Source organism: Beauveria bassiana (assembly GCF_000280675.1).
Source record: "Beauveria bassiana ARSEF 2860 unplaced genomic scaffold BBA_S00056, whole genome shotgun sequence".
Lineage (NCBI taxonomy): Eukaryota > Fungi > Ascomycota > Sordariomycetes > Hypocreales > Cordycipitaceae > Beauveria > Beauveria bassiana.
The window spans coordinates 66,341-93,950 of record NW_007930891.1 but is presented as its reverse complement, the minus strand read 5'-3'; the positions used below and the strand labels follow the sequence as shown (position 1 = coordinate 93,950).

The 27,610-nt window shown below is 51.7% G+C and overlaps 10 protein-coding genes across 10 annotated transcripts; 6 read left to right on the top strand and 4 right to left on the bottom strand.

Moving 5' to 3' along the window:
* Positions 1-1,080: 1,080 nt before the first annotated feature.
* On the bottom strand, positions 1,081-2,914 carry BBA_09524 (agmatine deiminase; the record flags this gene model as incomplete). The annotated part of the gene is made up of 4 exons (XM_008604621.1): positions 1,081-1,389; positions 1,649-1,738; positions 1,777-1,899; positions 2,129-2,914. 4 exons carry the CDS (start codon positions 2,912-2,914, stop codon positions 1,081-1,083), a joined length of 1,308 nt encoding a protein of 435 aa, XP_008602843.1.
* Positions 2,915-4,630: 1,716 nt separating this feature from the next.
* On the bottom strand, positions 4,631-6,003 carry BBA_09523 (FAD binding domain-containing protein; the record flags this gene model as incomplete). Its single annotated transcript, XM_008604620.1, has 2 exons — positions 4,631-5,654; positions 5,708-6,003. The coding sequence occupies 2 exons, from the start codon at positions 6,001-6,003 to the stop codon at positions 4,631-4,633; spliced, it is 1,320 nt and encodes a 439-aa protein (XP_008602842.1).
* A 343-nt stretch (positions 6,004-6,346) lies between these two features.
* On the top strand, positions 6,347-7,329 carry BBA_09522 (methyltransferase domain-containing protein; the record flags this gene model as incomplete). The annotated part of the gene is made up of 2 exons (XM_008604619.1): positions 6,347-6,594; positions 6,657-7,329. The coding sequence occupies 2 exons, from the start codon at positions 6,347-6,349 to the stop codon at positions 7,327-7,329; spliced, it is 921 nt and encodes a 306-aa protein (XP_008602841.1).
* Positions 7,330-8,259: 930 nt separating this feature from the next.
* BBA_09521 (protein tyrosine/serine phosphatase) lies at positions 8,260-9,267 on the top strand (the record flags this gene model as incomplete). Its single annotated transcript, XM_008604618.1, has 2 exons — positions 8,260-8,682; positions 8,731-9,267. 2 exons carry the CDS (start codon positions 8,260-8,262, stop codon positions 9,265-9,267), a joined length of 960 nt encoding a protein of 319 aa, XP_008602840.1.
* A 2,697-nt stretch (positions 9,268-11,964) lies between these two features.
* Positions 11,965-13,758, bottom strand: BBA_09520 (histidine acid phosphatase, putative; the record flags this gene model as incomplete). The annotated part of the gene is made up of 2 exons (XM_008604617.1): positions 11,965-13,147; positions 13,205-13,758. The coding sequence occupies 2 exons, from the start codon at positions 13,756-13,758 to the stop codon at positions 11,965-11,967; spliced, it is 1,737 nt and encodes a 578-aa protein (XP_008602839.1).
* Positions 13,759-14,574: 816 nt separating this feature from the next.
* BBA_09519 (phosphotransferase enzyme family protein) lies at positions 14,575-15,552 on the top strand (the record flags this gene model as incomplete). Its single annotated transcript, XM_008604616.1, has 1 exon — positions 14,575-15,552. The coding sequence occupies one exon, from the start codon at positions 14,575-14,577 to the stop codon at positions 15,550-15,552; it is 978 nt and encodes a 325-aa protein (XP_008602838.1).
* Positions 15,553-15,765: 213 nt separating this feature from the next.
* BBA_09518 (uncharacterized protein) lies at positions 15,766-16,152 on the bottom strand (the record flags this gene model as incomplete). Its single annotated transcript, XM_008604615.1, has 1 exon — positions 15,766-16,152. One exon carries the CDS (start codon positions 16,150-16,152, stop codon positions 15,766-15,768), a length of 387 nt encoding a protein of 128 aa, XP_008602837.1.
* Positions 16,153-18,765: 2,613 nt separating this feature from the next.
* Positions 18,766-22,669, top strand: BBA_09517 (JmjC domain-containing protein; the record flags this gene model as incomplete). The annotated part of the gene is made up of 2 exons (XM_008604614.1): positions 18,766-19,110; positions 19,187-22,669. The coding sequence occupies 2 exons, from the start codon at positions 18,766-18,768 to the stop codon at positions 22,667-22,669; spliced, it is 3,828 nt and encodes a 1,275-aa protein (XP_008602836.1).
* Positions 22,670-23,418: 749 nt separating this feature from the next.
* Positions 23,419-24,480, top strand: BBA_09516 (nmrA family transcriptional regulator; the record flags this gene model as incomplete). Its single annotated transcript, XM_008604613.1, has 3 exons — positions 23,419-23,592; positions 23,667-24,081; positions 24,152-24,480. The coding sequence occupies 3 exons, from the start codon at positions 23,419-23,421 to the stop codon at positions 24,478-24,480; spliced, it is 918 nt and encodes a 305-aa protein (XP_008602835.1).
* Positions 24,481-25,105: 625 nt separating this feature from the next.
* BBA_09515 (aminotransferase class I and II) lies at positions 25,106-26,797 on the top strand (the record flags this gene model as incomplete). The annotated part of the gene is made up of 4 exons (XM_008604612.1): positions 25,106-25,281; positions 25,392-25,724; positions 25,776-25,945; positions 26,019-26,797. 4 exons carry the CDS (start codon positions 25,106-25,108, stop codon positions 26,795-26,797), a joined length of 1,458 nt encoding a protein of 485 aa, XP_008602834.1.
* Between the last annotated feature and the right edge of the window lie 813 nt (positions 26,798-27,610).

Below are 27,610 nucleotides of genomic sequence, written 5' to 3'. Positions count from 1 at the left end.
TCACGGGCAATGGGATTATGGAAATAAATTTGCGAACCCAGGCTGCGCCTACGGAATTTTTTTGCAATCTCACATCAACATGACAGAGACGACTTATGCCTTGGCCATCATTACAAAGGCCGAAGTGCGATTCTACAAAATCGCGGTCGGCATCGCCCAGTACGGTCGGTCATTCGCCATCACGGACCCGAGTTGTCGTACCGAGGAATGTACGTTTTTTGGGTCTCGAGTCACCTGCCTGAAAGGGTGAGTGTACTCAAACATCTGGTTACCTCTCCAACTATGAGATTCGGCGCATCGTTTCCGATAGCACAAGCGCAGGCAACGACTCGAGATTCAAATGGCGACCTTGTTCACTTCTACAGCAATCCATGGGTTTCCTACATGACAGGTCAGACATGCTTTGATCGCTTGTCGTATTATCTCAGAAAAGGGGTTTTAGGGACAATTGACTGGGCAGTGGATCTTGACAAGGACTACTCGCTTGGCAATAATGGGAGCGACATCTCGGCCAGCGAAAGCAACTTGCCGATTGTACATTGTGATTACACCACAAACTTGGACTCTTTGGACGGCCTACATGGTTCACTCAGCAGCTATCATCCATACTGTGCCTACATTTTTTGCGGTGGACGCGCTCGCGAACGCTTTGAATGCAGTGGCTGGCGAATACAATGACGTGAGCGAGCGAGGACTACGATACGCGGTTTGGCTACTGTACCAAGTCCGTGAACAAAATTGTACAGGCAGTAATTGACCACGGCCTGGACACGACAGCAGCGCCGTTCTTTGATTGCGTGCTGGAAACAGAGGGACACAGTTCGTTTCCACCGATAGCCGGGATCGGGGACACGAGCTAGCTTTTGTATTGGGCTCTCAAGGATAAGAAAGGGTTTTCTTTTTTTACGAACTGCTGCAGATGTATGGCATTGAAGATTTATGGATCACATAACAGGATCAACAGGATCAAAACCAGTCGTTTACCAGCACCCTCAACTGCACTGGCCCAAGACACCATGAGATCCACTGGCACAACGTTCCAACCAAGGCCAAGGCCATCAAGATCTACAACCCTATATATTACTCTTTACAAACGGGAGTCTGAGGAGTCCGGCCGACCTGTCGTCCAGCAACCGCACCACGCACATTGACAGGATCTTGCAGCAATGGCACGGTGCAGTCTTTGCCCCGGCCGAGGTATTCTGCCTTGGCCGTTGCCATGGCGAAGCAGTCGGCCGAGTACATCAAGTCGGCCAAGAGACAGGACCAAGCCGAAAAGGACGCGGAGCGCAAGCAATTGGTCCGCAACATTTGCCATGGCCGTCTTGCTTCGTGAATACGTTTGTCGGCGAAGAGCTGCCGGCGGCGGCGGCGGCGGGCATGGCCAACCTGGCGCGCTCTACTTGGCGCTGATTAGCGAGGGAGGTCAATGCTGGCGAGACCGTCTACGATTTGGCGACGGATCCAAAGGAGGCGCCCCATGATTTTGTTTGGCCTGCTGCTCGGCGCGGGGTCGCTGCCCGCGCAAGAGGTGACTCGTTTGAGCAGATGAGAAATGTCCGTAGACGGATGACGGATGAGCAGCTCAAAAAGTTTGGTAATGTTGTGAAGGGGGGACTCGAAAAAAGACGATAGATATTACACGTACCTGCGGCAAGTAGCAAGTATCGGGGACATAGTGGTCTAGTAAATGCCACAATCCGGCTGTGCTGTCTTGCGATACCTCAGCCAAAGCAAGCTAGCATAATAGCAGCAGAAAAACAGTTGACTACTCACGGGATGCATCACGTCTGTCAAGTAGTTAGCAAAGTGTCGACTAAGAGTCGCTTCCAGTGTCTGCTTCAAGTCTCGAGGAATACGCTGTAGCTGGTATAACTCGGCGGGCACACAACTGCGGTGCTACAATAGGACTACGTTGTAGATCCGGCGTTTTCGATTTTTTAATATATCCAAATTGTCACTGTTCAATCTGCAGGCAGATTTACGCTCGTTTATGGAACAGGATGTTCAAGAATCCGTTCGCTGATTCAAGAATCTATACGTCATCTAGAACCTCCGCGGCAAGCCCTACTTGCCTTGACACAGGCGAATAGATGTGCCGTCTATTTGACTAATAGAAGAACTATACGAACAAGGGAATTTCTTGCGTCGCCGTATGAGGTCCACCTCCCAACAGTGGCAGCTCCTCAATCAGGACGGGGCAGATTCTTCTCTCCTCGCCAAAGACCCTTTGCGCCGCCCTAATGGCCGCAGCATCATGAGCCGGGTCACCAAATTGTGGCAGGATAATGCCTCCATTAACCAGTACATAATTGACGTAGCTTCGAACAGAGGGATGATTGTCGAAGTCATCCGGAGAGAAGAGCTCCGAGTCGGGTTCCTCAATCTCGATGATCTCGATCGGACGACCCTTTGCGTCAGTCACACTTTGCAAGATCTCAAGAGCTTCTTCGTAGATGGTGGTCCTGTCAGTCGGCGTGAACTCATTGGCTTTGCTCAGCAAGACCACACCTGGCCTAGCAAAACGAGCAAGGGCGTCAATATGACCGTCGGTCGCGTCGACACCCACTCTGCCAGGGATCCAGATTACCTTTTCGGCCCCAAGAGTACGTCTGAGCTCATTTTCAACATCTTGACGATTCTTTCCTGGATTTCTGCTGTCGTTGATGATTGAGCTTTCCGTCGCCAACAGAGTTCCTTCACCGTCCGCCTCGAGTGCACCACCTTCGGTCACAATGGAGGTTTCGATCCGGTCCATCGAAACATCTTGCAAAAACTTTCTCGTCAGGTTTTTGGTCGTGGGAGTCGGGTATTTGCCTCCCCAGCCATTAAAATTCCAGTCAAGGCCAACAAGGCTATGGTTTCCAGACTTGATGACGAACGTCGGGGCCATGTCTCTCAACCACATGCCCATATCTTTGCCTTCAATGCGATGCAGTTTGATTGGAAAGGTGTATCGGCTTCGGCAAAGTATTCCTCAGCCTCGCTCATGCGCTCATTGCCCACAAGTATAGTAACGGGCTCGAATCTGGCAATGGCTTGAGCAATCATTGACACTTCTTGCGTCGCCCTTGCCAGCTTGTCAGGATAATCCTTGAGGATTCCCTCCAAGCCAGGCCAGCCCAAAAGTACCTTGTCGTGCGGGGCCCATTCCGCGCGACGGTGAAAGTCGGAATCGTTCGCCATGACCTAGGTTGCGAGATGACGTGAGGTGTGCGTGAGAACAATATAGAACAGCCAGAAATGTGGTGATGTTTGTTTGTTTCAATGTGGCGGCTGTAGAAGCTTATATAGCAAAGTTCTGGGCCTCTTATCTTACTATGCATACGTATAGAGCGTCAAATATTTGCCGCTCGGTCTGGACGGGACATGAATAAGTACAGACTAACGGATGCATGCATCATGCAATGCGTTAGACTTGTGGTAAGATACTGCCAGCGGGGCCGTTTTGGTTCTAGTACCTGTCACTGTGAGATCATTGCGGCTGCATCTGTCTCATGAAGGTTAATTGGCCAGGGAGTGTCGATCCGTCAACTGGAATGTAGACGGCAGCATAAATGACCAATACTTCGTGGTCATCCCAGAAGCTGCTAGACAGTACGAAACGGCTAAATAGGAAGCAAGCAAGCACGGCAAGCAAGCCATTCCCGATGCTCGCAGTACTAGTAACAGCTGGCGATCATCCGTTGCCGAGACACGGCTGGACTGAGACATGGCTACCAATAATCTGATATATGATGTAATACGAGACGCAGCCGGAAACCGATTGGGGTGATTTTTCGGTTCGTGGATACCTAGCCAACTAACCTCAAAGTCGGGGACTACTGCTCTCGAGCGTGTACAAGGGCTTTGGAAGAAAATATCTCCATCGCAACATTAGTATAGGCAAGGTATGAGCTGGCAGTCGCTCTGCGCGAAGGTCTTCATTCAGAAATGGCTGATATGCTGCGGTTTAGTTGACCTCTATAACTTAGAAGCGGAGCAAAATTAGTCGACATGGAAGTCGAATAACCAGTCATGCATTTCTAAACACTTGCGATCACGATGATGTTTTCTGCCAGGAGTGCGCTTCTAGCCAAGGAGGAAGTACGAGGTACATGTGCCCGCACTGTGCCAGTGGGTGCTGTACGTGTGTCACAACCATCGTGCCGCTACGACCCCCATACAAATACCACTAAAGAGCCAGTTTTTTTAAATCTACGATAGAAGCCTAAGTAGTTAGTGATAAAATCTAGAATAAGTCTTATAATTTTAGTTAGCATAGTCTATAGTCGCTATAATCTTACTTGACATATTCTCTGTGGCCGCACACTACTTTTGTGTCCCGTTAAGTACTGAGGGGCCGCAACAGTCGGAATGAATTGAGAACCAGATATAGCCCTAGCAAATGTAATGAGCCATGTCTATATTAGTGTACGTCTAGAAAGGGCATACTTTATGAGTTTATATATTGGTAGGTCCGCCGAGTAGAATGAGTCGGTTGCGGTTCGTAGTACTTTTTCTAATCAACATCATATCCACCCGAACCTGAGGCGCAACTGCACTTGGACTTCATGTTCAAGGTAACAGGTGATGTGATTTATTATTTCTCCCTGTGATATATAGAGCTGTACTGGCCCAAGTTACAGCGTCAAGAAGCGCCCATTGAGCTATTCTGCCAGGGCAGCAAGCCATGAAACGGCTCCTTGGCAAAAACATAGTTCAAGACGCTTGCTTTACTAAAATAATGCGATATCTTCTCTGCCGACCAGCGCTGCGCAATCTTCAGCGGCCGAATCCAGCGCGCGAACAAATAGTAGATCCAGTTATCCCAAGCCTGTATGCGCGTAAAGTGTGCCGAAAAGGACAAGTCCCTGCGCACTTGCTCTTGTCGGGATGCCTCATATTGCGCAAACACGTCTCTTAGCTGACCAGGTTGTACGCCGGCCGACGAGTCCTCCCGAACCAGCTTTTGCAGGCCATTGCAAAGCACAACAGCGTCCTGCACACCGTTGTTGAAGCCAAAGCCGGCATTCGGTGTCATTTTATGGCAGGCATCGCCCACAAGCACCATGCGGCCGTAGAACCAATGCTTTGTCATTCCTTCATCCAGCCTTGTGAGGCCAGCCGTTATTCGCTGTGCAAACATGTCCTCGACAGTAAACTGTGGGCAGGCAGGGAAGGAGAAGAACCTGGCAGCAAACTGCTGCAAGTCGTCGTCGGATGTCTTTTGCCGGGATCGCGAGGCCTCGGATTTCTTTTCAAACAAAAGAAGCCAGTTTCGCTGCTTTCCGGTGAGCGTAATAACAGACAGACCTCGGTGCTGTGTTTCAAAGTAATGGCCCGGCTCGATCATGGGCGGACAGGTGCACCAGAGGCAGTCAAACTCGCTTTTGTAGGGCATGAATGGGCCCCAAAGAGATTCTGGAACATCTTTTGTTGCAATTCCATGCATCAACTTCCTGGTGACACTGTTTGTTCCATCTGCTCCAATGACGACTGAGCCTCTGTATACAGTCTCATCGCTGCAGTCGACGGTAACACCAGAATCCTGGCTTTCGATACTGGTGACGGTCTTGGACGTCAGTATTTTAAGCCTAGCCTCTTTGCAAAGCCCATCATAGAGGACTTTCATTAGTTCTGCGCGATGGAATGTCATGAGGGGTATGCCATGACTGTAACCACAGTTAGCAGACTCGTAACGAAACTTTGCCAGACGTGACATTACTTTTGCATAATTGTGCTTGTTAGCCCAGAACTGTCCCATTGCTCTCCTGTCGATGCAATCATTGTTGTTTGCTGATGTATCTCATTGCAGATAGCTAGCAGATCATCGTACAGGCCCAATTGGTTCAGAACACGTAGAGTAGGTGGATGCAGTACAAGGCTGGCGCCGAGGTCATCCAGCAGGCGGCCCCTCTGCTCCAAACAAATAAAATCAATGCCAGCAGCTGAAAGCGCATGTGCAATAATCAGTCCAACTGGCCCTGCGCCAACAACGATGGCTCTGAACGGTTCCGCCATGGCAACTGCAAGTAGTTCTGACGCAAGTAGGGAAGTAGGGGTTGTGACGTCGACTGTGCAGTAATTCAGGGACGTTGGAGTATTATACCGTGAATTAGAATAATTCATAATAAAATGCCGTGTTTGCCTTATCTTTTCGAAAGAGAGTTTCCGTCCCAACCCACACTGCCAGCACATTGATGCACCGCTGCCCCACGCGTCTAAGTGTCAGGTCCGAAGTCCTTTCACTTGTGAGTGACGAAGCTCCACGCAGTAACCAGCGAGGGTACTAAAGGATCAATGCTGTCCATCAAAAGTATTCTTCAAATCAATCTTTTGACTTGCAGGGAAGCATTGGTGCACCATGTCTCAAACCGCCCAGAAAACTTCAACACTCTCACCCGAGGTCACGCAACTCGATCCCAGCTCAACCTCTGAGCACGGGCGGACGTATCATAGCTTCAAGCATGGCAAATACGTTCTCCCAAACGACTCAAAGGAACAATACAGGCTCAATAGTCAGCATCAGCTGCTCAAACTACTGCTAGATGGATCATTGGGCTCAGCGCCTGTTGGGCGAGCTCCTTCCGTGTTAGACATTGGAACTGGAACGTAAGAGACTGTACTTTATAATCGAATCAAGTCAGTAACTTTGATAACTAATGCAAAATCAGAGGTATATGGGCGATGGATTTCGCATCTGCATTCCCGGACTCACAGGTTGTGGGCATGGATCTCAGTCTGATTCAGCCAAGCAACACGCCCCCGAACTGCCGCTTCGTGAGAGGCGATGCAGAGGATGACGACTGGCCAGTCGCAGGCACCTTTGACTACATTCATCTTCGCATGATGGTATCCTGCTTCGATCAGCCGCGTCGCACTATCAAGAGCATCTTCGACAAGCTTGCTCCTGGAGGATGGGTCGAGTTTCAGGACGTAGAAATGGGGGCATGCTCAGAGGACGGGTCTACGCGGGGCACCTCGATGGAACGCCTGGGCGGTTACTTGGAGAGCGGTCTCGCTGCAATCAATCGAGATCCGAAAATCGCACGCCAGTATGAGAGCATTCTGCGGGAGACTGGGTTCGTGGACGTAGTCGCACGGCAGATACAAATTCCGTGCGGCATCTGGTCAGAGGACCCAAAGCAGCAGGCGCTTGGGAAGCTGTTCCTCTCGACGTACACCGAGGAGAGCTTGACGGGTCTGTCGACGAAGCTGCTTCTTGCCGCAGGACTTACAATCGAGCAAGGTACGCAGCTGATAGCTGGCACGGTGAGAGACTATCTCGACCCAGAGATTCATGGCTATATTGTTTTTCATGTAGTGCACGGACGCAAGCCAGAATAGAGTTGATTGCTGCTCCAGCATCGTGCGTCAATACGAAGAGTCTTTACAATGTGATGCTCGTGCCTTTTGCAGAACACAACTGGAGGCTGGTGACATAAGCGGCGGTAAAGCCGATGATTGGTCGCAGTCCACGGACTGATAAATGGAGATAGATCCAGAGTCCCTGCATGTTGTGATATAAGGGGGTATAGGCGCTACAAAGTTGTGGCGCGTCCATTTTTTGAGCGTATAGCTTAACACTGTAGCTAATAATGCCGCCTGAATTTCGGGGTCTGGGCCGCGATATAAGCTTTCACGGTGCATATCACTGCGCAGCTTGGAGGGCTATTCAAGACCACTCGAGCCAGAATGACGACAGCTGTCTCTGCATTGTGACTTTGCTAAAGTAACCTCGTTGGTTGAGTTGTGCATCTCTGCTGATGACGAAACAATACAATCCACTCTCATGCCTCGCCGATTCATGCCAAGCTGTGTTTGAATGCTAGTGATCCCCTCCAACACCCCTCGGTGCAAGTTGACCCGCACACATGCAGCCGACATGAACAAGCGGGCATGCCGATAATGCAGGCCAGCCTGGCCAAGCAGACACGTAGATAAAACAGACAAAGGGTGGTCGAATGCTCTCTTGACTGCTTTAAAGAGCAAAGATATACAAAACTCTATTTTTTTCATGAACAAGACTATTCGAATGGAAAAGGCATATCAATTACAAGTCCGAGAACCTCCTGGCATGGCCACCTTTTTTATCTTACCGGACAGCTAAGCCAGTCACGTTTGGTCTCTTTCTTTTTTCCTTTTCTTGTCTTTTTCTTTTATTGTCTTCTTCTATTCTTTTTTTTTTCATTTTCTTTTTATTTTCTTTTCCATGTTTAGCATCATATTCAGATGCAAGATCGTGGACCAAGTATACAAATGTTCAAAAGTCTCAAGATGAATTCTCTGTTGCCTTGCATACGGCAGAGGAAACGAGAATATTACCCTCACTTGGAGAACGAGACAAACGGCACCGAGAGGCTCATTGACGTTGAGGGTGCTTTCAATGTGCGAGACTTTGGGGGAATCAGCCTCTCTCCAACTACGGCTACACGGCACGGTGTCATCTTTCGGTCTGGACACCTTGAGTTTCTGACCGACACCGGCGAGACGAAGCTCTCGAAGCTGGGCACTACGGCCATTATTGACCTACGCACTTCCTCGGAAGCGAAGCTGATTCAGAAGTGGGCTTATGCCAACGGCTTGTCCACAGCAAATAAACATCAGTTGCCACCGGCGTTGCCTTTTCCACTCAGTGAGGCATTTCATCTAGATGATCGATTCCTCAAATACAAATCCGAGGATGCTATGCGCTCCCAGGTATGTCTCCCGTCTCTCACATAGTCATAACCAAGCTAACATTCCTAGTCCGTTGCCAGAAGATACTTTGACACTGTCTGCTCGGAGAATGGGCGTGCCAAAATGCGAGAGTTGCTTGTGTTTATGCATGAGCATTCTTCAGAGGCGTTCATTTTGCACTGTTCTCTGGGCAAGGACCGTACGGGTGTGGTCGTTGCGTTGCTTCTTGCTCTGCTTGGCGCGTCCGACGACCAAATTGCGGATGATTTTGCGCTCAGCGGCCCGGGGCTTGAACCAATGTTTGCGCAGACCATGAAGTTTATCGGGGAGTATTACCCCAACTACACCGAATCCGAGCTCAGAGAGGCGGTGGTGCAGATGCTTACGCCGAACCGGCAGGCCATGTTGATACTACTTCAGATGATGCGTGAAGAATTCGGCGGGCCCATGGAGTTCTTTCGCGATGAATGCAATGTCGATAGTAGCGTGCTGCTATCGTTGAAAGAATTGTTGACAGAGCCGCGCGACTGGGACTCTGGCAGAGGGTTGTGCTATGCGAGCGCGCGAATTAAAAGAATACTGATGAGCCTGTCGCCCCGCGGATAGTTAAGAGGTGACGAGATAGTTAAGAGGTGACGATATTGTAAGCATAGAGTCTAGGAAAAGATCCATATACAGCGTCTGAAGCAACAGTCCTATTTGTGAGTTTTTACTTTTGGCACTCATACTGCTCGACGTGGTTCCGCGTCGCATCAAGCTGATCCAATTGCTAGAACCAACACAAGATCAACCCACAGGCGGGCGCGAGAGCTCTTTCTGGAGTTGCATCTTCTCTTATACAGCTTTCTCAGTAGCCAGAGACTAATCAGACGAAAGACACAATATCAAAAAGTGATTGAAAGTTAGCTATCAAGAGCGTACAAGAAACACCAGCAGAGAGGAACAGCCGGATACGCCTGACTAGGGAGCAAACATCAGCCATAATAGAGATTACCCTGCAGCTATCCTTGCGGTTCGGGATACCATCCCGCGTCCGGTTCATCCGGAATACCCCGCCCGTTTTCAGCCGATTCCCAATGACCGAAGACGAAACGTGGCAATGTAGGACAGAAGTGCTGGGGCAGTGGACAGATGTTGGGGGGGAACATGGCGAATACAACAAACGACCTGGAGGTCCGGGAACATCATTGCCGACACAACTTTGGAGATTGTAGAGGTACACTGGGCCAACGCGACCGACGACGTATTAGTCGTCCAGTCGAGGTAAAGGCAAGTCAATTGCCGAAGCCACGTCGCCCACCACCCCTAAGCGGATCGGCAGTTGTGACGGATCTGTCAATAGGCGACTGAAGCTCACCTCGAAGCCCGACACAGAGAGATGGAGCTTGATAGCCATGCTCAACGCCTACGGGCCGCAGCGTTACCGGATAAGTTGGTGGTCTAGTGCGTAGTACCATGCGGATGCCGTATTGCGGCCCAAGTTGATGCGGGGTAACTAAAAGAGCCGCAATCGAGTTCTCCCACTCATTGCATTGCACGCACATGCCGATAACTGGGCAGTGGATCGCAGCGATATCCGGAGGGAATTGCGTGCTGTAGACGGCTTACAGATGGGACTTGAATTCGATTCATAATGTGGTTGCAATGGGATGTGAAACGACCTCCTATTTTTATTTCTTCATTGCAAAATCAGCCTCGATATCAAGTATCATCACAGTCTTAGAAATGAGGGAGTTGTCGAGCTTGGCATCATCGTACTCAACGCCAAATCAAATAATTACACCATCTATATATATCCGACAAATAAATAGTGGGAACCCCATCATCATCAACGTCCCCCCCAGAAACCAAGGCAAATTAATGATAATAAATATTCGAATTTTATTTACGGCCATGGTGTCGATATGGAGGCACAAGCAGAATTCCGATGCTGACGAGGCTCGATGATGTTGATGGGCAGCCGTGTGACAGCGACTGCGCGACATGCGACTGGTTCTGGGTGGGTGCTGTTACCAGCCACGGTGGGCGCCGGGAATTCAACAAAACTGATCTTATCAATGTGCGGATGAAGTAGAAAAAATGAATACAACCCTAGAAACTACCATTTTTGCCAGGCTTCTCAGTCTCATGTATACGTCAAGGGAGCTACTAATATTCCTGTTATGCTACTCGTTTGCCGGCCGTCGCTGGTGCACTCCACCAGCACTGAGGCCAGCTTCCCGCCGCTGTCTCATGTAGACGTGACCTTTGCCAGTCAACATTTTTGTTGCTCTCCATTTCGTTCTCTCTTTCACATTTACGAGCATCTCACGACAAGAGCCGACACTCCATTAGATTGCACGGCAGTGCTTCCGTCCTGTGAAACAGCAAGGGCACAGCTCCAGAGGCGACATCAGTGCGTCCCCCCCCCCCATCCCCCAAATGCCAGAGTACGCGTCCACCTCATCATCAGGCCTGCATCCATCTCGCCGCCCCGAGTGCCGTACGAGCCGCGACCGCTAAAGTCCCGCAATTCGACCGAGTTCGTTGTCCAAACTGTCGGGCCCTTTGAACAAAATCAAGACCGCCGCTCTGCTTCCGAGGTGCGCCCCAGAGCCTCAAAGTGAACATCTCAAGCACGGATTTCGACAGCGGATAAGTTGACCTGATTGAAGCTGCTCAAATTGACGGAGCTAAACGACGCCCATCCATCTTTGCGGCCAAGCTATAGATTGACTCAACTACGACAGCTCAACACCCATTGCCAGTTTCGAGACCACGAGCTCCGTAGCCAACGACTTTGTACCCATCGACTATCACTGCGCCGCGGACCAGTTCGCCACGATACTGCTTGACTGGTTCGAGAGTTGCAGTAACCACTCGACAAACGATGGGGAACCACATAGGTCCGCCCATCCTCCTACAACACGCGTCTCATGTCCTCGTCCCGACTGTACCAACAGCATCCTCGTTTGGTGACGCGGCTGCAGCAAGGTTGCTAAACGTTCCTCGGACCGACGACTATACCTGGCATTGAAACACCATCTTTCTGAATCTCAAGGAGCATATAAAGAAGTCTGAGCCGCCCAACCTCAGCCTCCAAAAATTCTCATGCCCTGTGCTCGCGCAGTCCTGGTAACGATCGCAGACATTTCTCGATTCAGAATGTAAACTTCTGCAAATGTTTGTATTTCAGTATCATGTCTCATTATATCTGGCATCGTATTGGCTATGCGCTGGCTGTGGCAAGTAGACTCTACGTCTTGACGGCAATACAATTCTGTACACGCCAGTGCTCGGCTTCTTCCACGCAGTCTTACTTGATCAAAAAGCCTCGCGCGTTTTCACAGGGGTGGCATTCTCCACGTCACTTCCCGCATCCTCGTCCAGCGATCTTCTTTGCTGCTGCACGTGGCTCTCGCTCTTTGGCTGCCCCTTCAACTCCCAGCTTCCGATGCGCTCCTGCGCCTCCCCTCCGCTTCCATACGTCACGTCCGGGTCTCCGCCGCGCTTCTCTGCACCGCGAGCCCCAGCACCGTCTCTGCTGCGACGCCGCAGGCGAAATCCCCCGAGGCCGCAGAGCGCCAACACAGCCAGCGCCACCAGCGCGCCCATGATGACGGCGCCAATCACGCCTGCCACTGCGGGACTCATCCGCGCACGACCGTTATCGGCACCACCCGCAGTCCCTTCCTGGCACCACGCGCTCGCAGATCCGCTGGGCTTGCAGATCCGGCACCAGTCTGCCGCCTCTCTGCCAATCGACGCCATTTTCTCGCGAAACGCGAGATACGGGATGCTGCGGCCACCGTTGCCCGAGCCAAACAGTGAAAACACCTGGAACGCATCACTCTCGTCCGCCGTCGGACGGAAGACGAAACGTACGCTCAAGTCCTCAGGCTTGGGAAAGCCGGCCGCACCTTTGGCGTTTTGTCCAATGAGCTCAAAGACGATGGCCGCGCCCGGCGCGGTGACGTTGCCAATAGCCGTGCTAATGACGTTGTCGCGGGTGAGCAGGCCCGCAACGGAGAAGAGCGCCATGAGCGGCTGGAACGAGCCAAAGAGCAGCGTCAGCCGCTGCACGCGATTCGCTGTTCGATTAGCGTCGAGGACCAGCTGGTCAGCCACGAGATGCGCGAGCGTGCGGCCGGCAATGGTCAGCGCAACGCTCGCCGTGTCGTTGGCTGTGCTGGAGCCCGGGTCCGACTTGGCCCGCTCCATGGTGAAGGCGTCGGCGGCGAGCCGCGCGAGCGTTTCGTCGGCGTTGGCGAGATTGGCGGCGACGGTAGCGTTGTGCATGTTCTCGTAGCGGACGAGGTTGTAAATGTCGTAGGCGTTGAACAAGTTGGCGTCGTCGGCGGCGACGGCGCCCTGCAGCGGGCCAGAGCTAAAGAGCTTGGTGTAAAAGTCGGCGCTCTTCTGCGCGGCGTCTTTGAGTGTTGGGTTGGTGGTGAGATTAGCCGTCGAGGCGTGTTGCCAGGTAGGGCAGCCGACATGGCCTTGGATGCTACATATGCATTAGTGAATTGGGCCTCTAGACTGGATTGCGCAACAGTAGGCTCACCCAACAGAGTTTGCATCCGTGCTGGCAAGCGTCTCAATCTGCGGATACTGGTAGCCATCGAGGGGATAACTCGTCGCGTTGGAGTTGTCGCCATTGTCAGCCAACGCCTGACCCCCGGCCGCCTTACTGAACGCATTGCTATTCGGCGGATACAGCGCCTGCATGAAAGCGACTGCGCCGCCCACCACCCACTCGTCTGTCTGCGCGAGTATCTTCAGCTGCGCGTTATCAATCGCATTCTGCGACAGACCCTGAATGGTCGCGGCCTCAGACGACGACGACGACGACGCATTCTTGACCGTCGACGGCGCGAGGTAGCGGCCGCGAAACGCCGTGCCCTGCCGGTACAGCTGCTGCGCGCCGCTCGGCGTCAGGACCGGGCTCGCGCTGCGCAGAAACGGCGTCGTCTCGCCGTGGTTGATAAATGCGACGGCGGCCCAGACCTTGGAGCTTGTGCTGGTAATTTGGTTCGCGCTGCCGTCTTCCTGCGCCCGGGAGCGGCCGGCCAGCGCAAGGAGAAGGAGGGGCAGAAGAGCAGCTGATGGCGGGGTCATTTTTTCCTTGCCCTCGTGGTTGTGAGTGAGAAACGAAACGTCTCGGGACAGAAATCTTGTCGCACTTGTCAGCGTCGCCGTAATAACTATTAACGAGAGAATGAGAAGGTGTCAAAAGCAAGAGCAAAGGTGGGCGAATTACAAGCAAGAAGGAAAGATTGAAAAGCTTCAGTTTTTTGTAAGAAATGTAAAGCTAGTTTGGACCGGAAACAGACCATATAGGTCAGTGGTTGGCACGGTCGGCCCCGCCGCCGGCTCCGGCCTAGCACAATAAAGTGGTGTGGCACCGGGTGCAGTTGTGGGACGGCAAAGTGCGGAGGAGGGGCTGGCCCGGGGTTTTTTATATCACTGTCGAGATTCCGCATCTAGTTACTATCTAGCTAGCATCGATATGATCAACAACGGGCCAGCTTACCCACATTTGATGACCTTTCACTGAAAGTAGTCCTTCAACAGACGTCTTTCAGGTCGCAAAGCGCAGTGTTGCACGGCTCTGTGTTGTGACAAAATAGGGTATAGCCGCTACCAAAATGCGGCGCGTCGCAACTTATAACCCGATAACTTGAAACTTTGCTGCATCAGAGACACAAAAGGTCAGCGGCAACAGGAGCAAGTTCTCTGCTTTGAGGATGCAAGTAGGTCCCTGTTGTGTTGCACAAAATATCAGGCCAGAAAGATTAGGCAAAATGTTCAAGCTCTTGAAAATGGATCTTGCTTGGTTTCGTTTCTTTGTCGCTTCCTTTTTTTTTCATCTTTTCTATTCTCATTAATACTGCATCCCACCCGTAACCTCAACGAAGATGCGCATCAAAAGCAATGAAAGTCCCAGACTACCTCTCTGAAATACCCTTCTTTGCCCGTTCTTCACGGCTGCCAGCGACTCTCCCGACGCCCGAAGCCATCGAATCATGCAATCGAGTCATCAAAGAAGGTTATGGAAGACGCATCATCCAGTTTGGCCAACATTTTATTGTCAAACATGGTACCCGAGTTTCCGTCATGGAGGGACAAAACCTTCTTTACGTGAAAAAGACCGAGGCTGTCCCGATACCCGAGGTGTACGCCCTCTACACAAAAATCAACCTCGATGGAAGACTAGCCACATACATCATCATGGAATATATCCCCGGCAAAACCCTCGAGGCCGCTTGGCCTAATCTGTCTTTTCATGAAAAGCACGGTGTAGCCCTTCAGCTTCAAGAACACTTCAAGCAGCTTCGGAAAGTCCCTGCGCCGGGTTACTTTGGCTGTTTCGGCAATCCTCCTTGTGAGGACTCAGTCTTTTGGACACTGCCATGCGACGACGCTGCGCAAAATGCTCCACTCAGCCGCTCATCCCGAACCGAGCACGAGTTCAATCAAGGCCTAGTCGAGGTGTATCTCGAAAATGAAGGGTCAGAGCAAATTGCCGAAATTTACGAGTGCATGTTCTCGGAAGTCTTGAAGAATCACAGAGCTGTTTTGACGCACGCTGACCTGCAGAAGAACAACATTATCCTCAAGGAGGACAAGAGTCTGGTTGTGATTGATTGGGAGGCGGCGGGATGGTGGCCGGAGTACTGGGAATACTCCGCCGCTACTCTTGCAGCTGAATTTAGTGATGATTTTCTGATATACCTTACTACCACTGCACTTGATGAGTACCCCAGCGAGTGCGCGTGGTTGAATCCTATGATACGAGAGCTTTGGCGCGGACAGAGGAGCTACAATCTGGAAGTGAAGAAGGAGGTCAGCGCTTACGAATTCTGCTCTCGGAAACCGAATGCAGAGTGGTTATATGACCTTTCAACGTAGCAATAAACAAGTATTCAAACTGAAGCAGACCTGCTTGACTGAACTCGGGACATGTGTCGAGTGCAGTCTTTCGAAATCTGTTATGAGTCATCGCCGGGCGACTTTACTTCCCTCGCAGCTTCTTCCAATCGATCTCTCAAACCCCTCAATGTCCTTGCTGCTCATGCAAGTCTTCTGCGACGCGCAAACCTCACCATCCAACATGAACCAGCACTACCCCTCCTCCGTAGTATGCAAAATTCCTGCTGCGACCAAAGCATCAATAGCCTCGCGCGTCCACTCCTGGCAGCGCCGCAGAGGCTCCCGCGAGTATAGACGTCTCGCGCCCTCAAACTGCTTCTTGGGCGGCGGCAGGCCTGCGCAGACCTGCTCGACGCGGTGCAGGTCCTCGGGCGCGACCCAGCCCAGAAGCTCTTTTCTGAAAAACTCAAGCGATGCCTCTGGTCGGTGGTTGGTTTTCACTTCAAAGACCATTCCGTTTTGAATGTTGCCGGTCGCTTGGAGCACGGTGCCGGCGCCGTCTTGCTCGGTTTCGACAAAGATGGCGTAGTGGTCGCGCGGAGCGCCGACGGAAATCGATAGAAAAACGCAGTGCTGCATCACGAAGCGATAAGAAGTGATGAGTTCTGGCGTAACAGGTACTGTTTGTCTCGTAGAGAGTCGGGCAAAGGATATTGCTAAAAGAAAACTGAGGGTCTAGGCAGCCATCTGTATGGGTGTGACTTGAACAGGCTCAACCCTTTCGCCTCGCCATCTCTTCCCGTATCCTGCTTGTTCTCCCTCGTATCTCTTTTTTGGCTAGTGTGTAATTTATTTTTTGTCCCAGCAACTCTTTGGCAATAGACCGTGTCACAAGCTGCACTTGGATGTTGTGTCAAATGGCTGCCGTACCCTGCATAATACTGACAATTACCCCCATCAGGTGCGCTTTGCAGTGGGCAAAACAAAATAAAATTAAATCGGCAGAGAGAAATGAGCGATCGGACCGTGGGCTGTGTAAGAGGGCATCTTTCAAACTGGCGCGTGGTGATTGCACGAATGTTACATGTAGTGATTGCAAAATGGGAGGATTAAACAGCGGAAGCAATTGGAAGACTTTGTCGTTGGTGCCGATTGATGCAGGGCAGGTGCAGGCTTTTAAAGCAAAATAAGGCGGCCGTCATCGTCCGGAAAACAACCGCCCCATGAGAAGTGGCTCACCGCTTCAGTGGTTCCATGGTCTAACGGTTATGACTGCGGATTCTGATTCCGCCAGCGAGGGTTCGACTCCCCCTGGAACCTATATTTTTGCTCCGTCATCAAATGACATCTTCATTAACATAGTCCTCTAAAGGACGTTTTCACTACGATTTTCTCCTATTTTTTTTGTCTTTCGTCCTTTCCTTACAGTAGGTTCCAAGGTGCCTCCCGGAGCGCCTTTTCTGCGGCAAATCTTACACCATAGGCAAGGCTGTATGTTGTTCACTAAATAGCGAGATGTAGCCAGGGCGGCATACGTAGAAGCAAAGCCATACGACAGTGGCTTCCATAGACAATATTGGCGGGATCCTAGCCTCGCAATTTCATAAAAAAAAACGACTCTTCTCGCCTCGAATCCACCCCAACGGTCTTCTTGCGGCTGTCGTGGCATGTTGACCAGGCTTCTATCGATTTGAGCCCTAACGATGTTGTTGTTCCTGCTGTCACAAGAGAAAGCGACTGTCAATTCAGACGTGACATGACGACTCACATTGAACACTAGTCCCATACTGTCCCTTCGTGATTTGGATCACATGCCTTCGCCAATAGTCAATCTATTTGTAGTGCCATCGATGTAAGTTGCCTTCTTGCATGTTGACACAATCACTACTACTGCTGCTACAGCCCGACTGCCTTGAGAAAAGCTTGCCAAGAACCTGACATTTGTTTTCGACAACGCCCCGTTGCCCATCAGTGACGATTCAGCCAAGACCTTTGCCCCGTCTAGCGTTGGCTGTCCGAACATACCCAACGTCGGCGGGGCGTCGATCGATTAAGATCTCATCAAAGAGCAGCCCCTGCATGTGCGCTCTCAACTACCACTCAGCTCTAAATTCAGTACGCCAAACAGTGACACCATTGAAACATCATTTGCTTGGAAAGCCACCAAGGTGGCGACGAAAGCAACCTCTTCGTCTTTCCCTACTACAACCTTCACAGCACACCAGAGGTCGTAAAAGCGAGGAAAACTACAAAATCTTCCTTCCGGTGTGGGGTCCCGCTGCCAACCAGGTCAGCCGCACATATTAACTCGCAGCCGATGTGTACGGCGCGGCGCACTGCAGCGAGCTGCCGCTCGTGTTTGACAATCTAAATAGGAAGCCGTTTGGCGTTGGAGATTGCTCGATGGTGCAGGGGAGGGCGCGATGAGCAAAAAGTTGACGGCGGCGAATGTTAGGTGGCGTGTTTCCGCTGGCTGTGAGGTGATCGTGAGGAAGAGACGACAAGGCAAAGGGCCTTGAATGTAGTTTCCTGCGAATAGATCGGCTGTATGCTTCTATTTATCCACCATATCTCTGTGACTTGATTCAAGATTATTATCTGTCATGCTCATAGAGTGGCTGACGCGTCGTTGCGCGGTCCTAAGCTTGAAATGAGGGGAGTGTCTTTGTCGCATCGCATGTTCCTTATCAGATCGTTTGCCTGTGTGATGACATCACATCTCGGGCAAGGGAATAAACCTCGGTAAGGATATCTGCGTGGAGGTGACGATGGCCCTTGTGTCCAGTATTTTTATCAAGCAGCGCACGGCCAATTAGAAGCCGCTAATCCGAAAAAGGAAGCTCTCTCACTGACTTGGAATTCGACTGATGAGTCAGCTGGGGAAGCAGAACAAGATGCCCCACTGAAAAGTGGCCCTAGCCAGTCATCTTGGCTTGTGGCTTCTCCTCTGAGTGCTTTCTTGCTGCCGCCCACTCGCCCACTGTCTGCTGCCCAAATCCATCCACCAAGCGTTGCACTACCCTGGCCAGATCGAGCAACACACCTGCAGCACCATCAACCGACAAGACGAAGAAATACCAAGACTGTACTCCGATTGATTACTCTCACTGCACGTATTCTCTCTTGTGCGCCTGCGCATTCTTATGTCCTCCGCTCGCATGGACAGCTCACAGGCTATCGCCTGATCACCACCTCCCTCGCTCCTGTTTTAACCCGCCACTCGTTTTCCGCTCGACCCCCGTTTTTACGACCATGGACTCCGACTCCGTGAATGTCGCCACGGGGCCTGCGTCTGCCCCCGTCGTCGATGACGCCCAGCAACACCTCGAGTCTTCGGACCCGTCCCAGCTCAACTTTCTGCACTCGCCACCAGACAGCAACAACGCAGTCAAGTCCGACGCGAGCGACTCCGAGCTCAGTGAACTCGAAGAGGAGCCCGCCCTCGATGCCCCCCCCCACGGTCTCAGCGCTTCGGCCGAGCCGCCTGCTGCCGAGGATGATAAAGATGACATCGGAGACGTCTCACCGGATCATTGGTCCGGCACTGTGCCCGTCTTCAAGCCGACAATGGATCAATTCAAGGATTTCAAGAAATTTGTGCGTTTCCCCGCCCGCCTTGCCTGCGCTGCCCGCCGGATCTCTCCTCGTTGACTAACCCTGCGACACACGACAGATGAACAAGGTCGATAGCTATGGCATGACATCTGGCATCATCAAAATCATCCCACCCCAGGAATGGAAGGACGCCCAACCAAACCTCGACGAATTAGTCAAACAAATTCGCGTTCGCGAGCCGATCAAGCAGGACATCATGGGCTTTAACGGAACCTACAGACAAGTCAACATTCTTCACGGCCGATCATACAACCTCCCCCAGTGGCGACAACTCTGCGACCAGAGCGAGCACCAGCCGCCCGCGCGCCGAGGCGAACGACGAGCCAATACGGATAGACCGAAGCCCCCAAGACCAAAGCCCTCTGCACCGAAACAACCCAAGACGTCGATGCCCAAGAAGCGTGGTCGCGGACGTCCAGCAAAGAACAAGCCCAAGCACGACGAGGCAGCGGCAGAACCAGATAATCGACCTATGACCCCCGTGTCTCCAAAGCCAGCGACGGATGAACCAAATGAAGAAAAGCCCGAAATTGTCAATTCAGTTGAAACCGATGCGCCAGACCCCGAAGCCGAACAAGAATCTGCGCCTGCGCCCAGCCGAATGGGTGGGCGTATGGGAGGCACCAAGCTTGCCAAAGAAAAGACGCAGTCTGTTTCAGCCCGAAGAAAAAATGGTCGTCGCGAAGGATCTGTCACCATTGATGAGGAAGCCTTCAAGAACTTTGACTACAAGATGGACATATCCGACTACACTGCCGAGCGATGTGAGGAGCTGGAGAGAGCATACTGGAAGACCCTGACGTATGCGCCTCCTCTGTATGGCGCCGACATGATGGGAACTCTATTCGAGGACTCTGCCGACACCTGGAACCTCAACAAGCTTCCTAATCTTCTTGATGTCCTCGGTACCAAAATCCCTGGCGTCAACACGGCATACCTCTACCTTGGAATGTGGAAAGCCACATTCGCTTGGCATCTCGAGGATGTGGATCTATACAGCATCAACTATCTTCATTTCGGCGCACCAAAGCAATGGTACAGCATCTCACAAGCCGATGCCCCAAGATTTGAAAAGGCGATGAAAAGCATTTGGCCTGCCGACGCCAAGTCTTGTAGCCAATTCCTGCGTCACAAGGGTTACCTGATCTCCCCACAGCATCTCTTGTCACACTATGGCATTCGCGTAAACAAGTGCCTTTCGTATCCCGGAGAGTTTGTCGTCACATACCCTTACGGCTACCACTCTGGGTACAACCTGGGCTACAACTGTGCCGAGGCCGTCAACTTTGCTCTTGATTCATGGTTGCCGATGGGTAAAATTGCAAAGCGATGCGAGTGCTCGCAAGCGCAGGACAGCGTTTGGATCGATGTCTATGAAATCGAGCGCAAGCTGCGCGGTGAACCGACGCCGGAATACTACGAAGAGACGGAAGACGACGAAGATGAAGACGATAAAGACATGTCTGGACTGCCTTCTCCTCCGTCCAATGGCGTCAAATTCAAGGACGGAAGGAAGCGCAAACACGGCGGAGACAAGGGGCAAAGGCTCAAGATCAAAAAGGTCCGCTTGCGTCTCAAGTCCAGAGCAGACCCCCCGTGCTGTCTTTGTCCCAACGACTTCGTTGGCATGGATGTTTTACCCACCAATGATGGCCGCAAAGCTCACCGAATGTGCGCCATGTTCATTCCCGAAACGTACATTGACACAGTGGAAGGACAGGATGTTGTGTGCAACGTCAACAATATACATAGAGACAGGCTTGATCTCAAGTGCTTGTTCTGTCGCTCCAAGCGCGGCGCCTGCTTCCAATGCTCACAGAAGAAGTGCGCCCGAGCCTACCATGCGACTTGTGCCGCTGCCGCTGGTGTATTCATCGAGGAGCAGGATATCCCAGTATATGGCCAAGATGGTGTAGAGTACAAGGAGCAAGCATTCGAGTTTAGCTGCCGCTTCCACCGCACCCGACGAGATAAAAAGCTCGACAGCCTGGCGCTGGAGGGCGACGAGCGCATTCATCGTGCGGCCGAAGCTGTCAAATCTACCGAAATTTGCCAGTTCCAGTACGCCAAGGGCGACATCTTTGCTGGAATGGTTATCGATAACCGCCACGACGAGGAGACCTTCCTGATCAGCATCGTTCCCAGTGGCGAGCGCATTGAAATCGAATGGAAATGGCTGCTTATACCTGACCCGTCCGATTATCACCTGCCCAAAGCATCGCCAAACGCCTTACCACTGCCTGCGTCAGAGAAGGCGAGAAACAGACTCAACGCCAAGAGACAGGATGACGACAAGCCGCGAAAGGACGATGAATTTGCGGAAGGATACACATGGGCCGAGTTCAATCTGTTTGACGATGTGGTCAATAAAGATCAGGCCAAGGTCGACTTTGCCAAGCCAGATCAATTGTGGCATTATCTTGGCAAGACCTCGACAGAAGCCAAGGCTCAATACACCGAGGATGTTACCAAACAAAGACATAATCCAGGAGGGAATTTCCTGGAGACCATCCCGAAACCACCAAAGCCTGTTACAGCGCCGAAGTACAAGCAGTACCGCCAAGGCGTGCCGAGCGGCTACATGCACCAGCAATACAACGGAGGCTATATTCCACCCCTGAGCGTCGGAAATACGGTCATGAGTAGGCCGTATACGCATCAGCAGTATGGACATGTTCAGGCATCTGTTCCGGCGTACCATCAGCCAGCACAAATGGGCTGGAACAACACGCAATCAGAGGGGCCCAGGTACAGTGTACACCCGTCCGTGTATCAGACGTATCAGTACTTCCAGGTCCACTACAACAGGGAACCGGCCCGGTACCGCACGCCATATGCAACCTACGGTGGTTTTATCAACGGCTATGAAACCAATTACAGAACCACGTTAATGGCCAACGGTAGTCAGGCTGATATGATGCGGCGTTTGAGCTTCGCCGGATCCTTACCCTCGGCAGGCATTCCGCAGAACAGCAAACATCGTACTGCGACACATAACGCTAAGATTTCACCTGCGGCTACGCCGCCATCGAAGACAGATAAAGCAAAAGCAACACCACTTCAAAAGGTGTACCAAATACCCTCGAAGCAGTCGCCGGTACCGCTCCCACCGGGCTTCCTTGCAGCAATGGCCACATCGACTCCAGCAAGTGCGCCAGTGAAGGCATCTCAGCCCGCGCCTCCATCGACAATGTCAGCAGCACAGGCAACACGGGCGACTTCAAGCGAAACCTTGCCTGCGAAGCCAATTGAGCCGGCAAAGATATCTACGACACCAGTGCCGCTTCCCTCGTTTGCCCTGACGCCGCAGCAGCATGCCTCGGCACTGAAGAACATGCACACAGCGCAGTATAATGGCGATGTGGATATCAACTCATCGGCAGCCGACTCTACAGTTGCCATTCTACGACAAAGCAACCAAGCGCAGCTGGAGCAGCAAGAATTTGTTGATGTTCCGGGCCGAGAATCGATGGAATTTGTCGATAACATGATGCGGAATCTACGACGGGCCTCACAACAAGGGATGTCGCCAAATCCATGACCAGACTTTTACCGAGTTCGAAATGTACGCTGGAGACGAATATGATGATCTGCTTTCTATGGTTGATTGTTTTTGCTTCAGCTGGGTTGTTTTCCTCGATTTTCATACCCGGCGTTTGGATGGGACTTGGGACGTATACTATAGTATGAAAAGGGAGTGCTGCGCTTCGAGCGCGTACGTGAGATGTAACGGCGCAAAAATCGGGTGGTGGTTTTCTTTTTTTTACTTCTTCTCTTGCTTTTTGTCTTTTTTGCTCAAATTTGTCTACTGGCGAGACATTTCAGTCTCTGCCTACGGGGCTGTATAGTAGCCAGACAGCGTTGGCCCATGTACTGTTTAGTGTTTTCTAATGGGGCGTTTTGTTTTGATTTGAAATTCATTATTCAACTGCAACATTATGCTGTGTAGATTGAGTTTTGCTTCTTTCACGTGCAATATACCTCAACGTGGAGTGATTAGATAAAGCTTAGCAATACATCACGGTCTCTACCCCGCTCATGCCTTATGGGTCCGATGCTACGCTTGTGCCGCCGTTTGCAGTCTATGTAGGTAGTTATTCGCTCACTTGCCTTTCGGTTTATGCCCTCAGCTTTTGCGATGACGTGATGTATTTGTTATCGCGCCGAAATCAATTCGAGGCAAGATGGTAGGCCCCTCTCGACCTGGGACTTGAAGAATATAAGTTCGCTACAAGTATCCTTGATCCTAAACATCCTCTGTAGACAGTTGATTCTTAAATTTTTTCCACCATGTCTAAACTCATCACTGTATTCGGCGCCACCGGCAACCAGGGCGGGTCCGTCATCGACCACATCCTACGTGATGCTCAGCTTTCCAAAGAGTACAAAATTCGCGGCATTACTCGCGACACGTCCAAGCCGGCTGCCAAGGCACTGGAGAAGCGAGGGGTCGAGGTTGTCTCGGTCAGTTTTTCTGGATTTAGAACGCAGCAAAAACGCTATCGCGGCGCATCTAACAGCAACCACGTGTGTCGCAGGCCGATCTGAACTCGACGGATTCTCTCCTGAAAGCTCTGGCAGGGTCTTATGCCGTGTTTCTCGTTACAAACTACTGGGAAAAGGCCGATGGCAACCTCGAGTACTCGCAGGGCAAAAACGTCACCGATGTTGCCAAAATTTGCGATGTTTCGTATTTGATCTTTTCCTCTCTCCTACATGTCACCGAGGAGTCAAACGGCCGACTGAAGCACGTGCCGCATTTCGACAGCAAGGCAAACGTTGAAAAGTATATCAAGTCGTCGGGGATCAAGTGTGCATTTGTCCTGCCAGGATTTTACATGCAGAACCTCACGACCATGATTCGCAAGGGCGATGACGGGGCATATCAACTGGTTTTTCCTGTCGACGGTAACAAAGCCAAGTTTCCTCTCTTTGATGCTGCCAACGACACTGGTAAATTGGGCTTCTTCCCTGTGGCGCCTTTGCGTTCGTCAATGGCCATTTCACTAACTGTACTTTTTAGGACTGTTTGTCAAGGCCGCTTTGAAACACAAAGACACGCTTAATGGGAAGCGTATTCTCGCGTCGTGTGACTATTATACCAGCGAGCAAATTGTTGAAACGTTTTCCCAGGTGACTGGCAAAAAGGCGAGGTTCGTCCAGGTCACTGCAGACCAATTCCGCAAGTCGCTGCCCGAGAATATGGCTGAGGAGCTTCTTGAGAACCTGCTATTTATTGAAGACCCTGGCTACTTTCTCGGAGCTAGTCTTGATGATAGTCTGCGTCTTGTTGATGAGAAACCTACGAGCTTGGCTGATTTTGTGAAAACGAATGCTGCGGCGTGGGAGTAGGTCTATATAGACCAGTTGTCAACGCACATCACAGGGCTTGGACGGAATTAGTTCTGCCAGTGGATGGCTCACTCTGAACCACAGTAGTTCCATATATATTAAACGAAGAAGAAAAAAATTGCAGAGATCATAAGACTTGAACGCGAAAGTAATGTGCTTGCAGTTGATGAGCAGATGTAATATTTTGACTGCGAAGTGTTCTTAGCTTTGTCAAAGAGGCAATTGTCTTGATATATCATCCACCAGGTTTGACACTGTAACGAAGTTCTAATAGTATCTACCGTTGAGACTAAAAATCCCTACACCTATAATAATATATCGACTTGATGACATGTTCAATTTTATACTAGAATAATCTCCCATAGGTTACTAGCTTCTCTTGTGTAGTGCGCCGTCTACCCCGCTTGACAGCACGCCATTCTACTAAAGCTATGCGAGGCCTAGTTGGCCTAGCCTCTATCCGTACCGTAGCTGCGATAACGGCTCTTCCCCACCAGACAGACAAGACGTCACACGCAATTAGGAGGGGTCCAATTGCTGAAAGTTGCGCAATTCATCCACGCAGCACCATACCTTTCGACGACGTTGTTGAAGCTTGAGATACACGAGATTCGGTAGCCGACGAATGTCTACATTTACTGCGTCGACCCGTCCTCTTGCTCGCAAGCTCGCCGTCGCCGGCGCCTCTCTGATTACCCCAACTGCACTCCGCACCACGACGCGAGGACTCTGCGCGACCATGAGCCTCTCCGGAAAGCTCAAGCCCGCGGCGCGGGTCTCTGGCCAGAAGCAAGACGTCTGGTAAGAACTAAAGCAAAGGAAAGAAGGGCACTCTCTTGCAATTCCTCCCCTCTGAGATTCGTTACGTAGTGCAGAGGTCATGATTCTGACACACAAGTCTCCCTTTGCAGGTCCATCATCAACGAAGCGGCGGCCGCCTCGCCCAAGCAGCCGATTGTCAACATGGGTCAAGGTTTCTTCGGATATAACCCGCCGCAATTTATTCTCGACGCGGCCAAGCAGGCGCTGGACCGCGTCGACTGCAACCAGTACTCGCCGACCAAGGGCCGACCGCGGCTCAAGAAGGCGATTGCGGACTCGTACTCGCCGCACTGGGGCCGGGACATTGACCCCGAGACGGAAGTGACAATTACGACGGGAGCCAACGAGGGCATGCTGAGCGCGTTCATGGCGTTTCTGGAAGAAGGCGACGAGGTTATCATTTTTGAGCCCTTTTTCGATCAGTACGTAGGAACTCAGACAAGCGGCGTGATGATGGACTGACAGAGTGCTAGGTATATCTCGAATATTCAGATGCCTGGAGGCAAGATTGTCTACGTGCCGCTGCATCCGCCGGCGACTGGCGCGACCAAGACGTCGTCGGCGGCGGACTGGACGGTGGACTTTGCGGAGCTGGAGCGTGCTATTACGCCCAAGACCAAGATGATTGTCATCAACACTCCTCGTGCGTATTATTCTTTGTTATCAAGAAGTGGAGAGGCAAGGAAGCTAGGTGGCAAAGATGCTAACTTTGACAGATAACCCCGTGGGCAAAGTCTTTTCTAAAGACGAGCTGCAAAAGATTGCCGATTTGTGCGTCAAGAACGAGATTATCATTCTGTCGGATGAAGTCTACGATAAGCTGTACTATGTACCATTTACGCGCATCGCGACGCTGTCGCCCGAGGTTGAGCGGCTTACACTGACGGTGGGCTCTGCGGGCAAGAACTTCTACGCCACAGGCTGGCGCGTGGGTATGTGCTCTTTTTACGCACTTTTTGAAGTCAACAAGACGCTGACTCTTTTTTTTCTTAACCCAGGCTGGCTCATTGGCCCCGAGCATCTCATCAAGTACGTGGCCGCCGCGCATACGCGCATCTGCTACTCATCCGTGTCACCGCTGCAGGAAGCCTGCGCGGTGGGCTTTGAGCAGGCCGACGCGCAGGGCTTCTGGGAGTCTACCATCACCGACATGAAGGGCAAGATGGACCGATTCAACGAGGTGTGGGGTGAGCTGGGCCTGCCGTACTCGGAGCCCGAGGGTGGCTACTTTGTGCTTGTCAACATGGCCAAGGTGAAGCTTCCGGAAGACTACCCGTTTCCGGCGCACGTGGCAAGCCGGCCGCGTGATTTCAAGCTGGCGTGGTTCCTGATTCAAGAGGTGGGCGTGGCGGCGATTCCGCCGACGGAGTTTTACACGGATGAGAATGCGCATCTGGCGGAGGACTACATTCGGTTCGCGGTGTGCAAAGAGGATGGGGTGCTGGAGGAGGCGAAGAAGAGGCTGAGGGGGCTGAAAAAGTACATGACGGAGTAGGAGCGGGGAGGTGACACGGTGAAGAGAGGAGATGGGGGGGATGGGGAAAACCTGGAGAGGAGGAGATGGAGAAGAAGTGAGTCGGATTAGATGGGGCTAGAACGCAGACGAATTATAGATTTTACGTTTGCTCTTATTATCATATCAGGCTCTGGGGTCATGCAGCAAGTGGCAGGCGGCATGGGACGCAGTGGAGGCGGTTCGTATGGGTGTGTTTAAAAGCTGGGGGAAAAGGGCCGGTTTACGCCGATGCGGGATGAGAAATCGAAAAGGAATGCGACGAAAAAGATGGAAAGATATATTTCTCAATACACAGAGACACTGATGCAGCAGCCGCCAGTTCGTCTGGTTCCTGAAAGATAAAGAAGGGACGTGGCGGATGGAGTTGTCCGAAGAGGAGCCCGGAGCCGGCCGACGACCCAGTGCCTCGGTGCCTCCCCAGGGCGATTACAGGGCGATTACAGGCGCTTTAAAAGTGTGGGCCCCGCCCCAAATTCCCTTGGCCCTCCCCGCCATCCCGCCAAAGCGATTCCCCCGCAGCAGCATGGGTCGCCACCAAAAAGCCTCCAATCATGCTGCAGCTATTGTGCATTGCCCTCACAGATTTGCCACGACATAGATATGCAGCAGCTCTGGCATAAAAAGACAAGGCAAATGAAAAGAGTAAACCCAACTTTTCACATTCTTCTTCTTTCTTCTTGATTTTTCTTATCGCAGAATAAACATCTTCCCCACCTTGTTGTAGCGCTAACCCGACGTTTGTGGGGTATTGCAGCACCGACTGCTATCAGCGCCTATTAGCCTACAAATCTC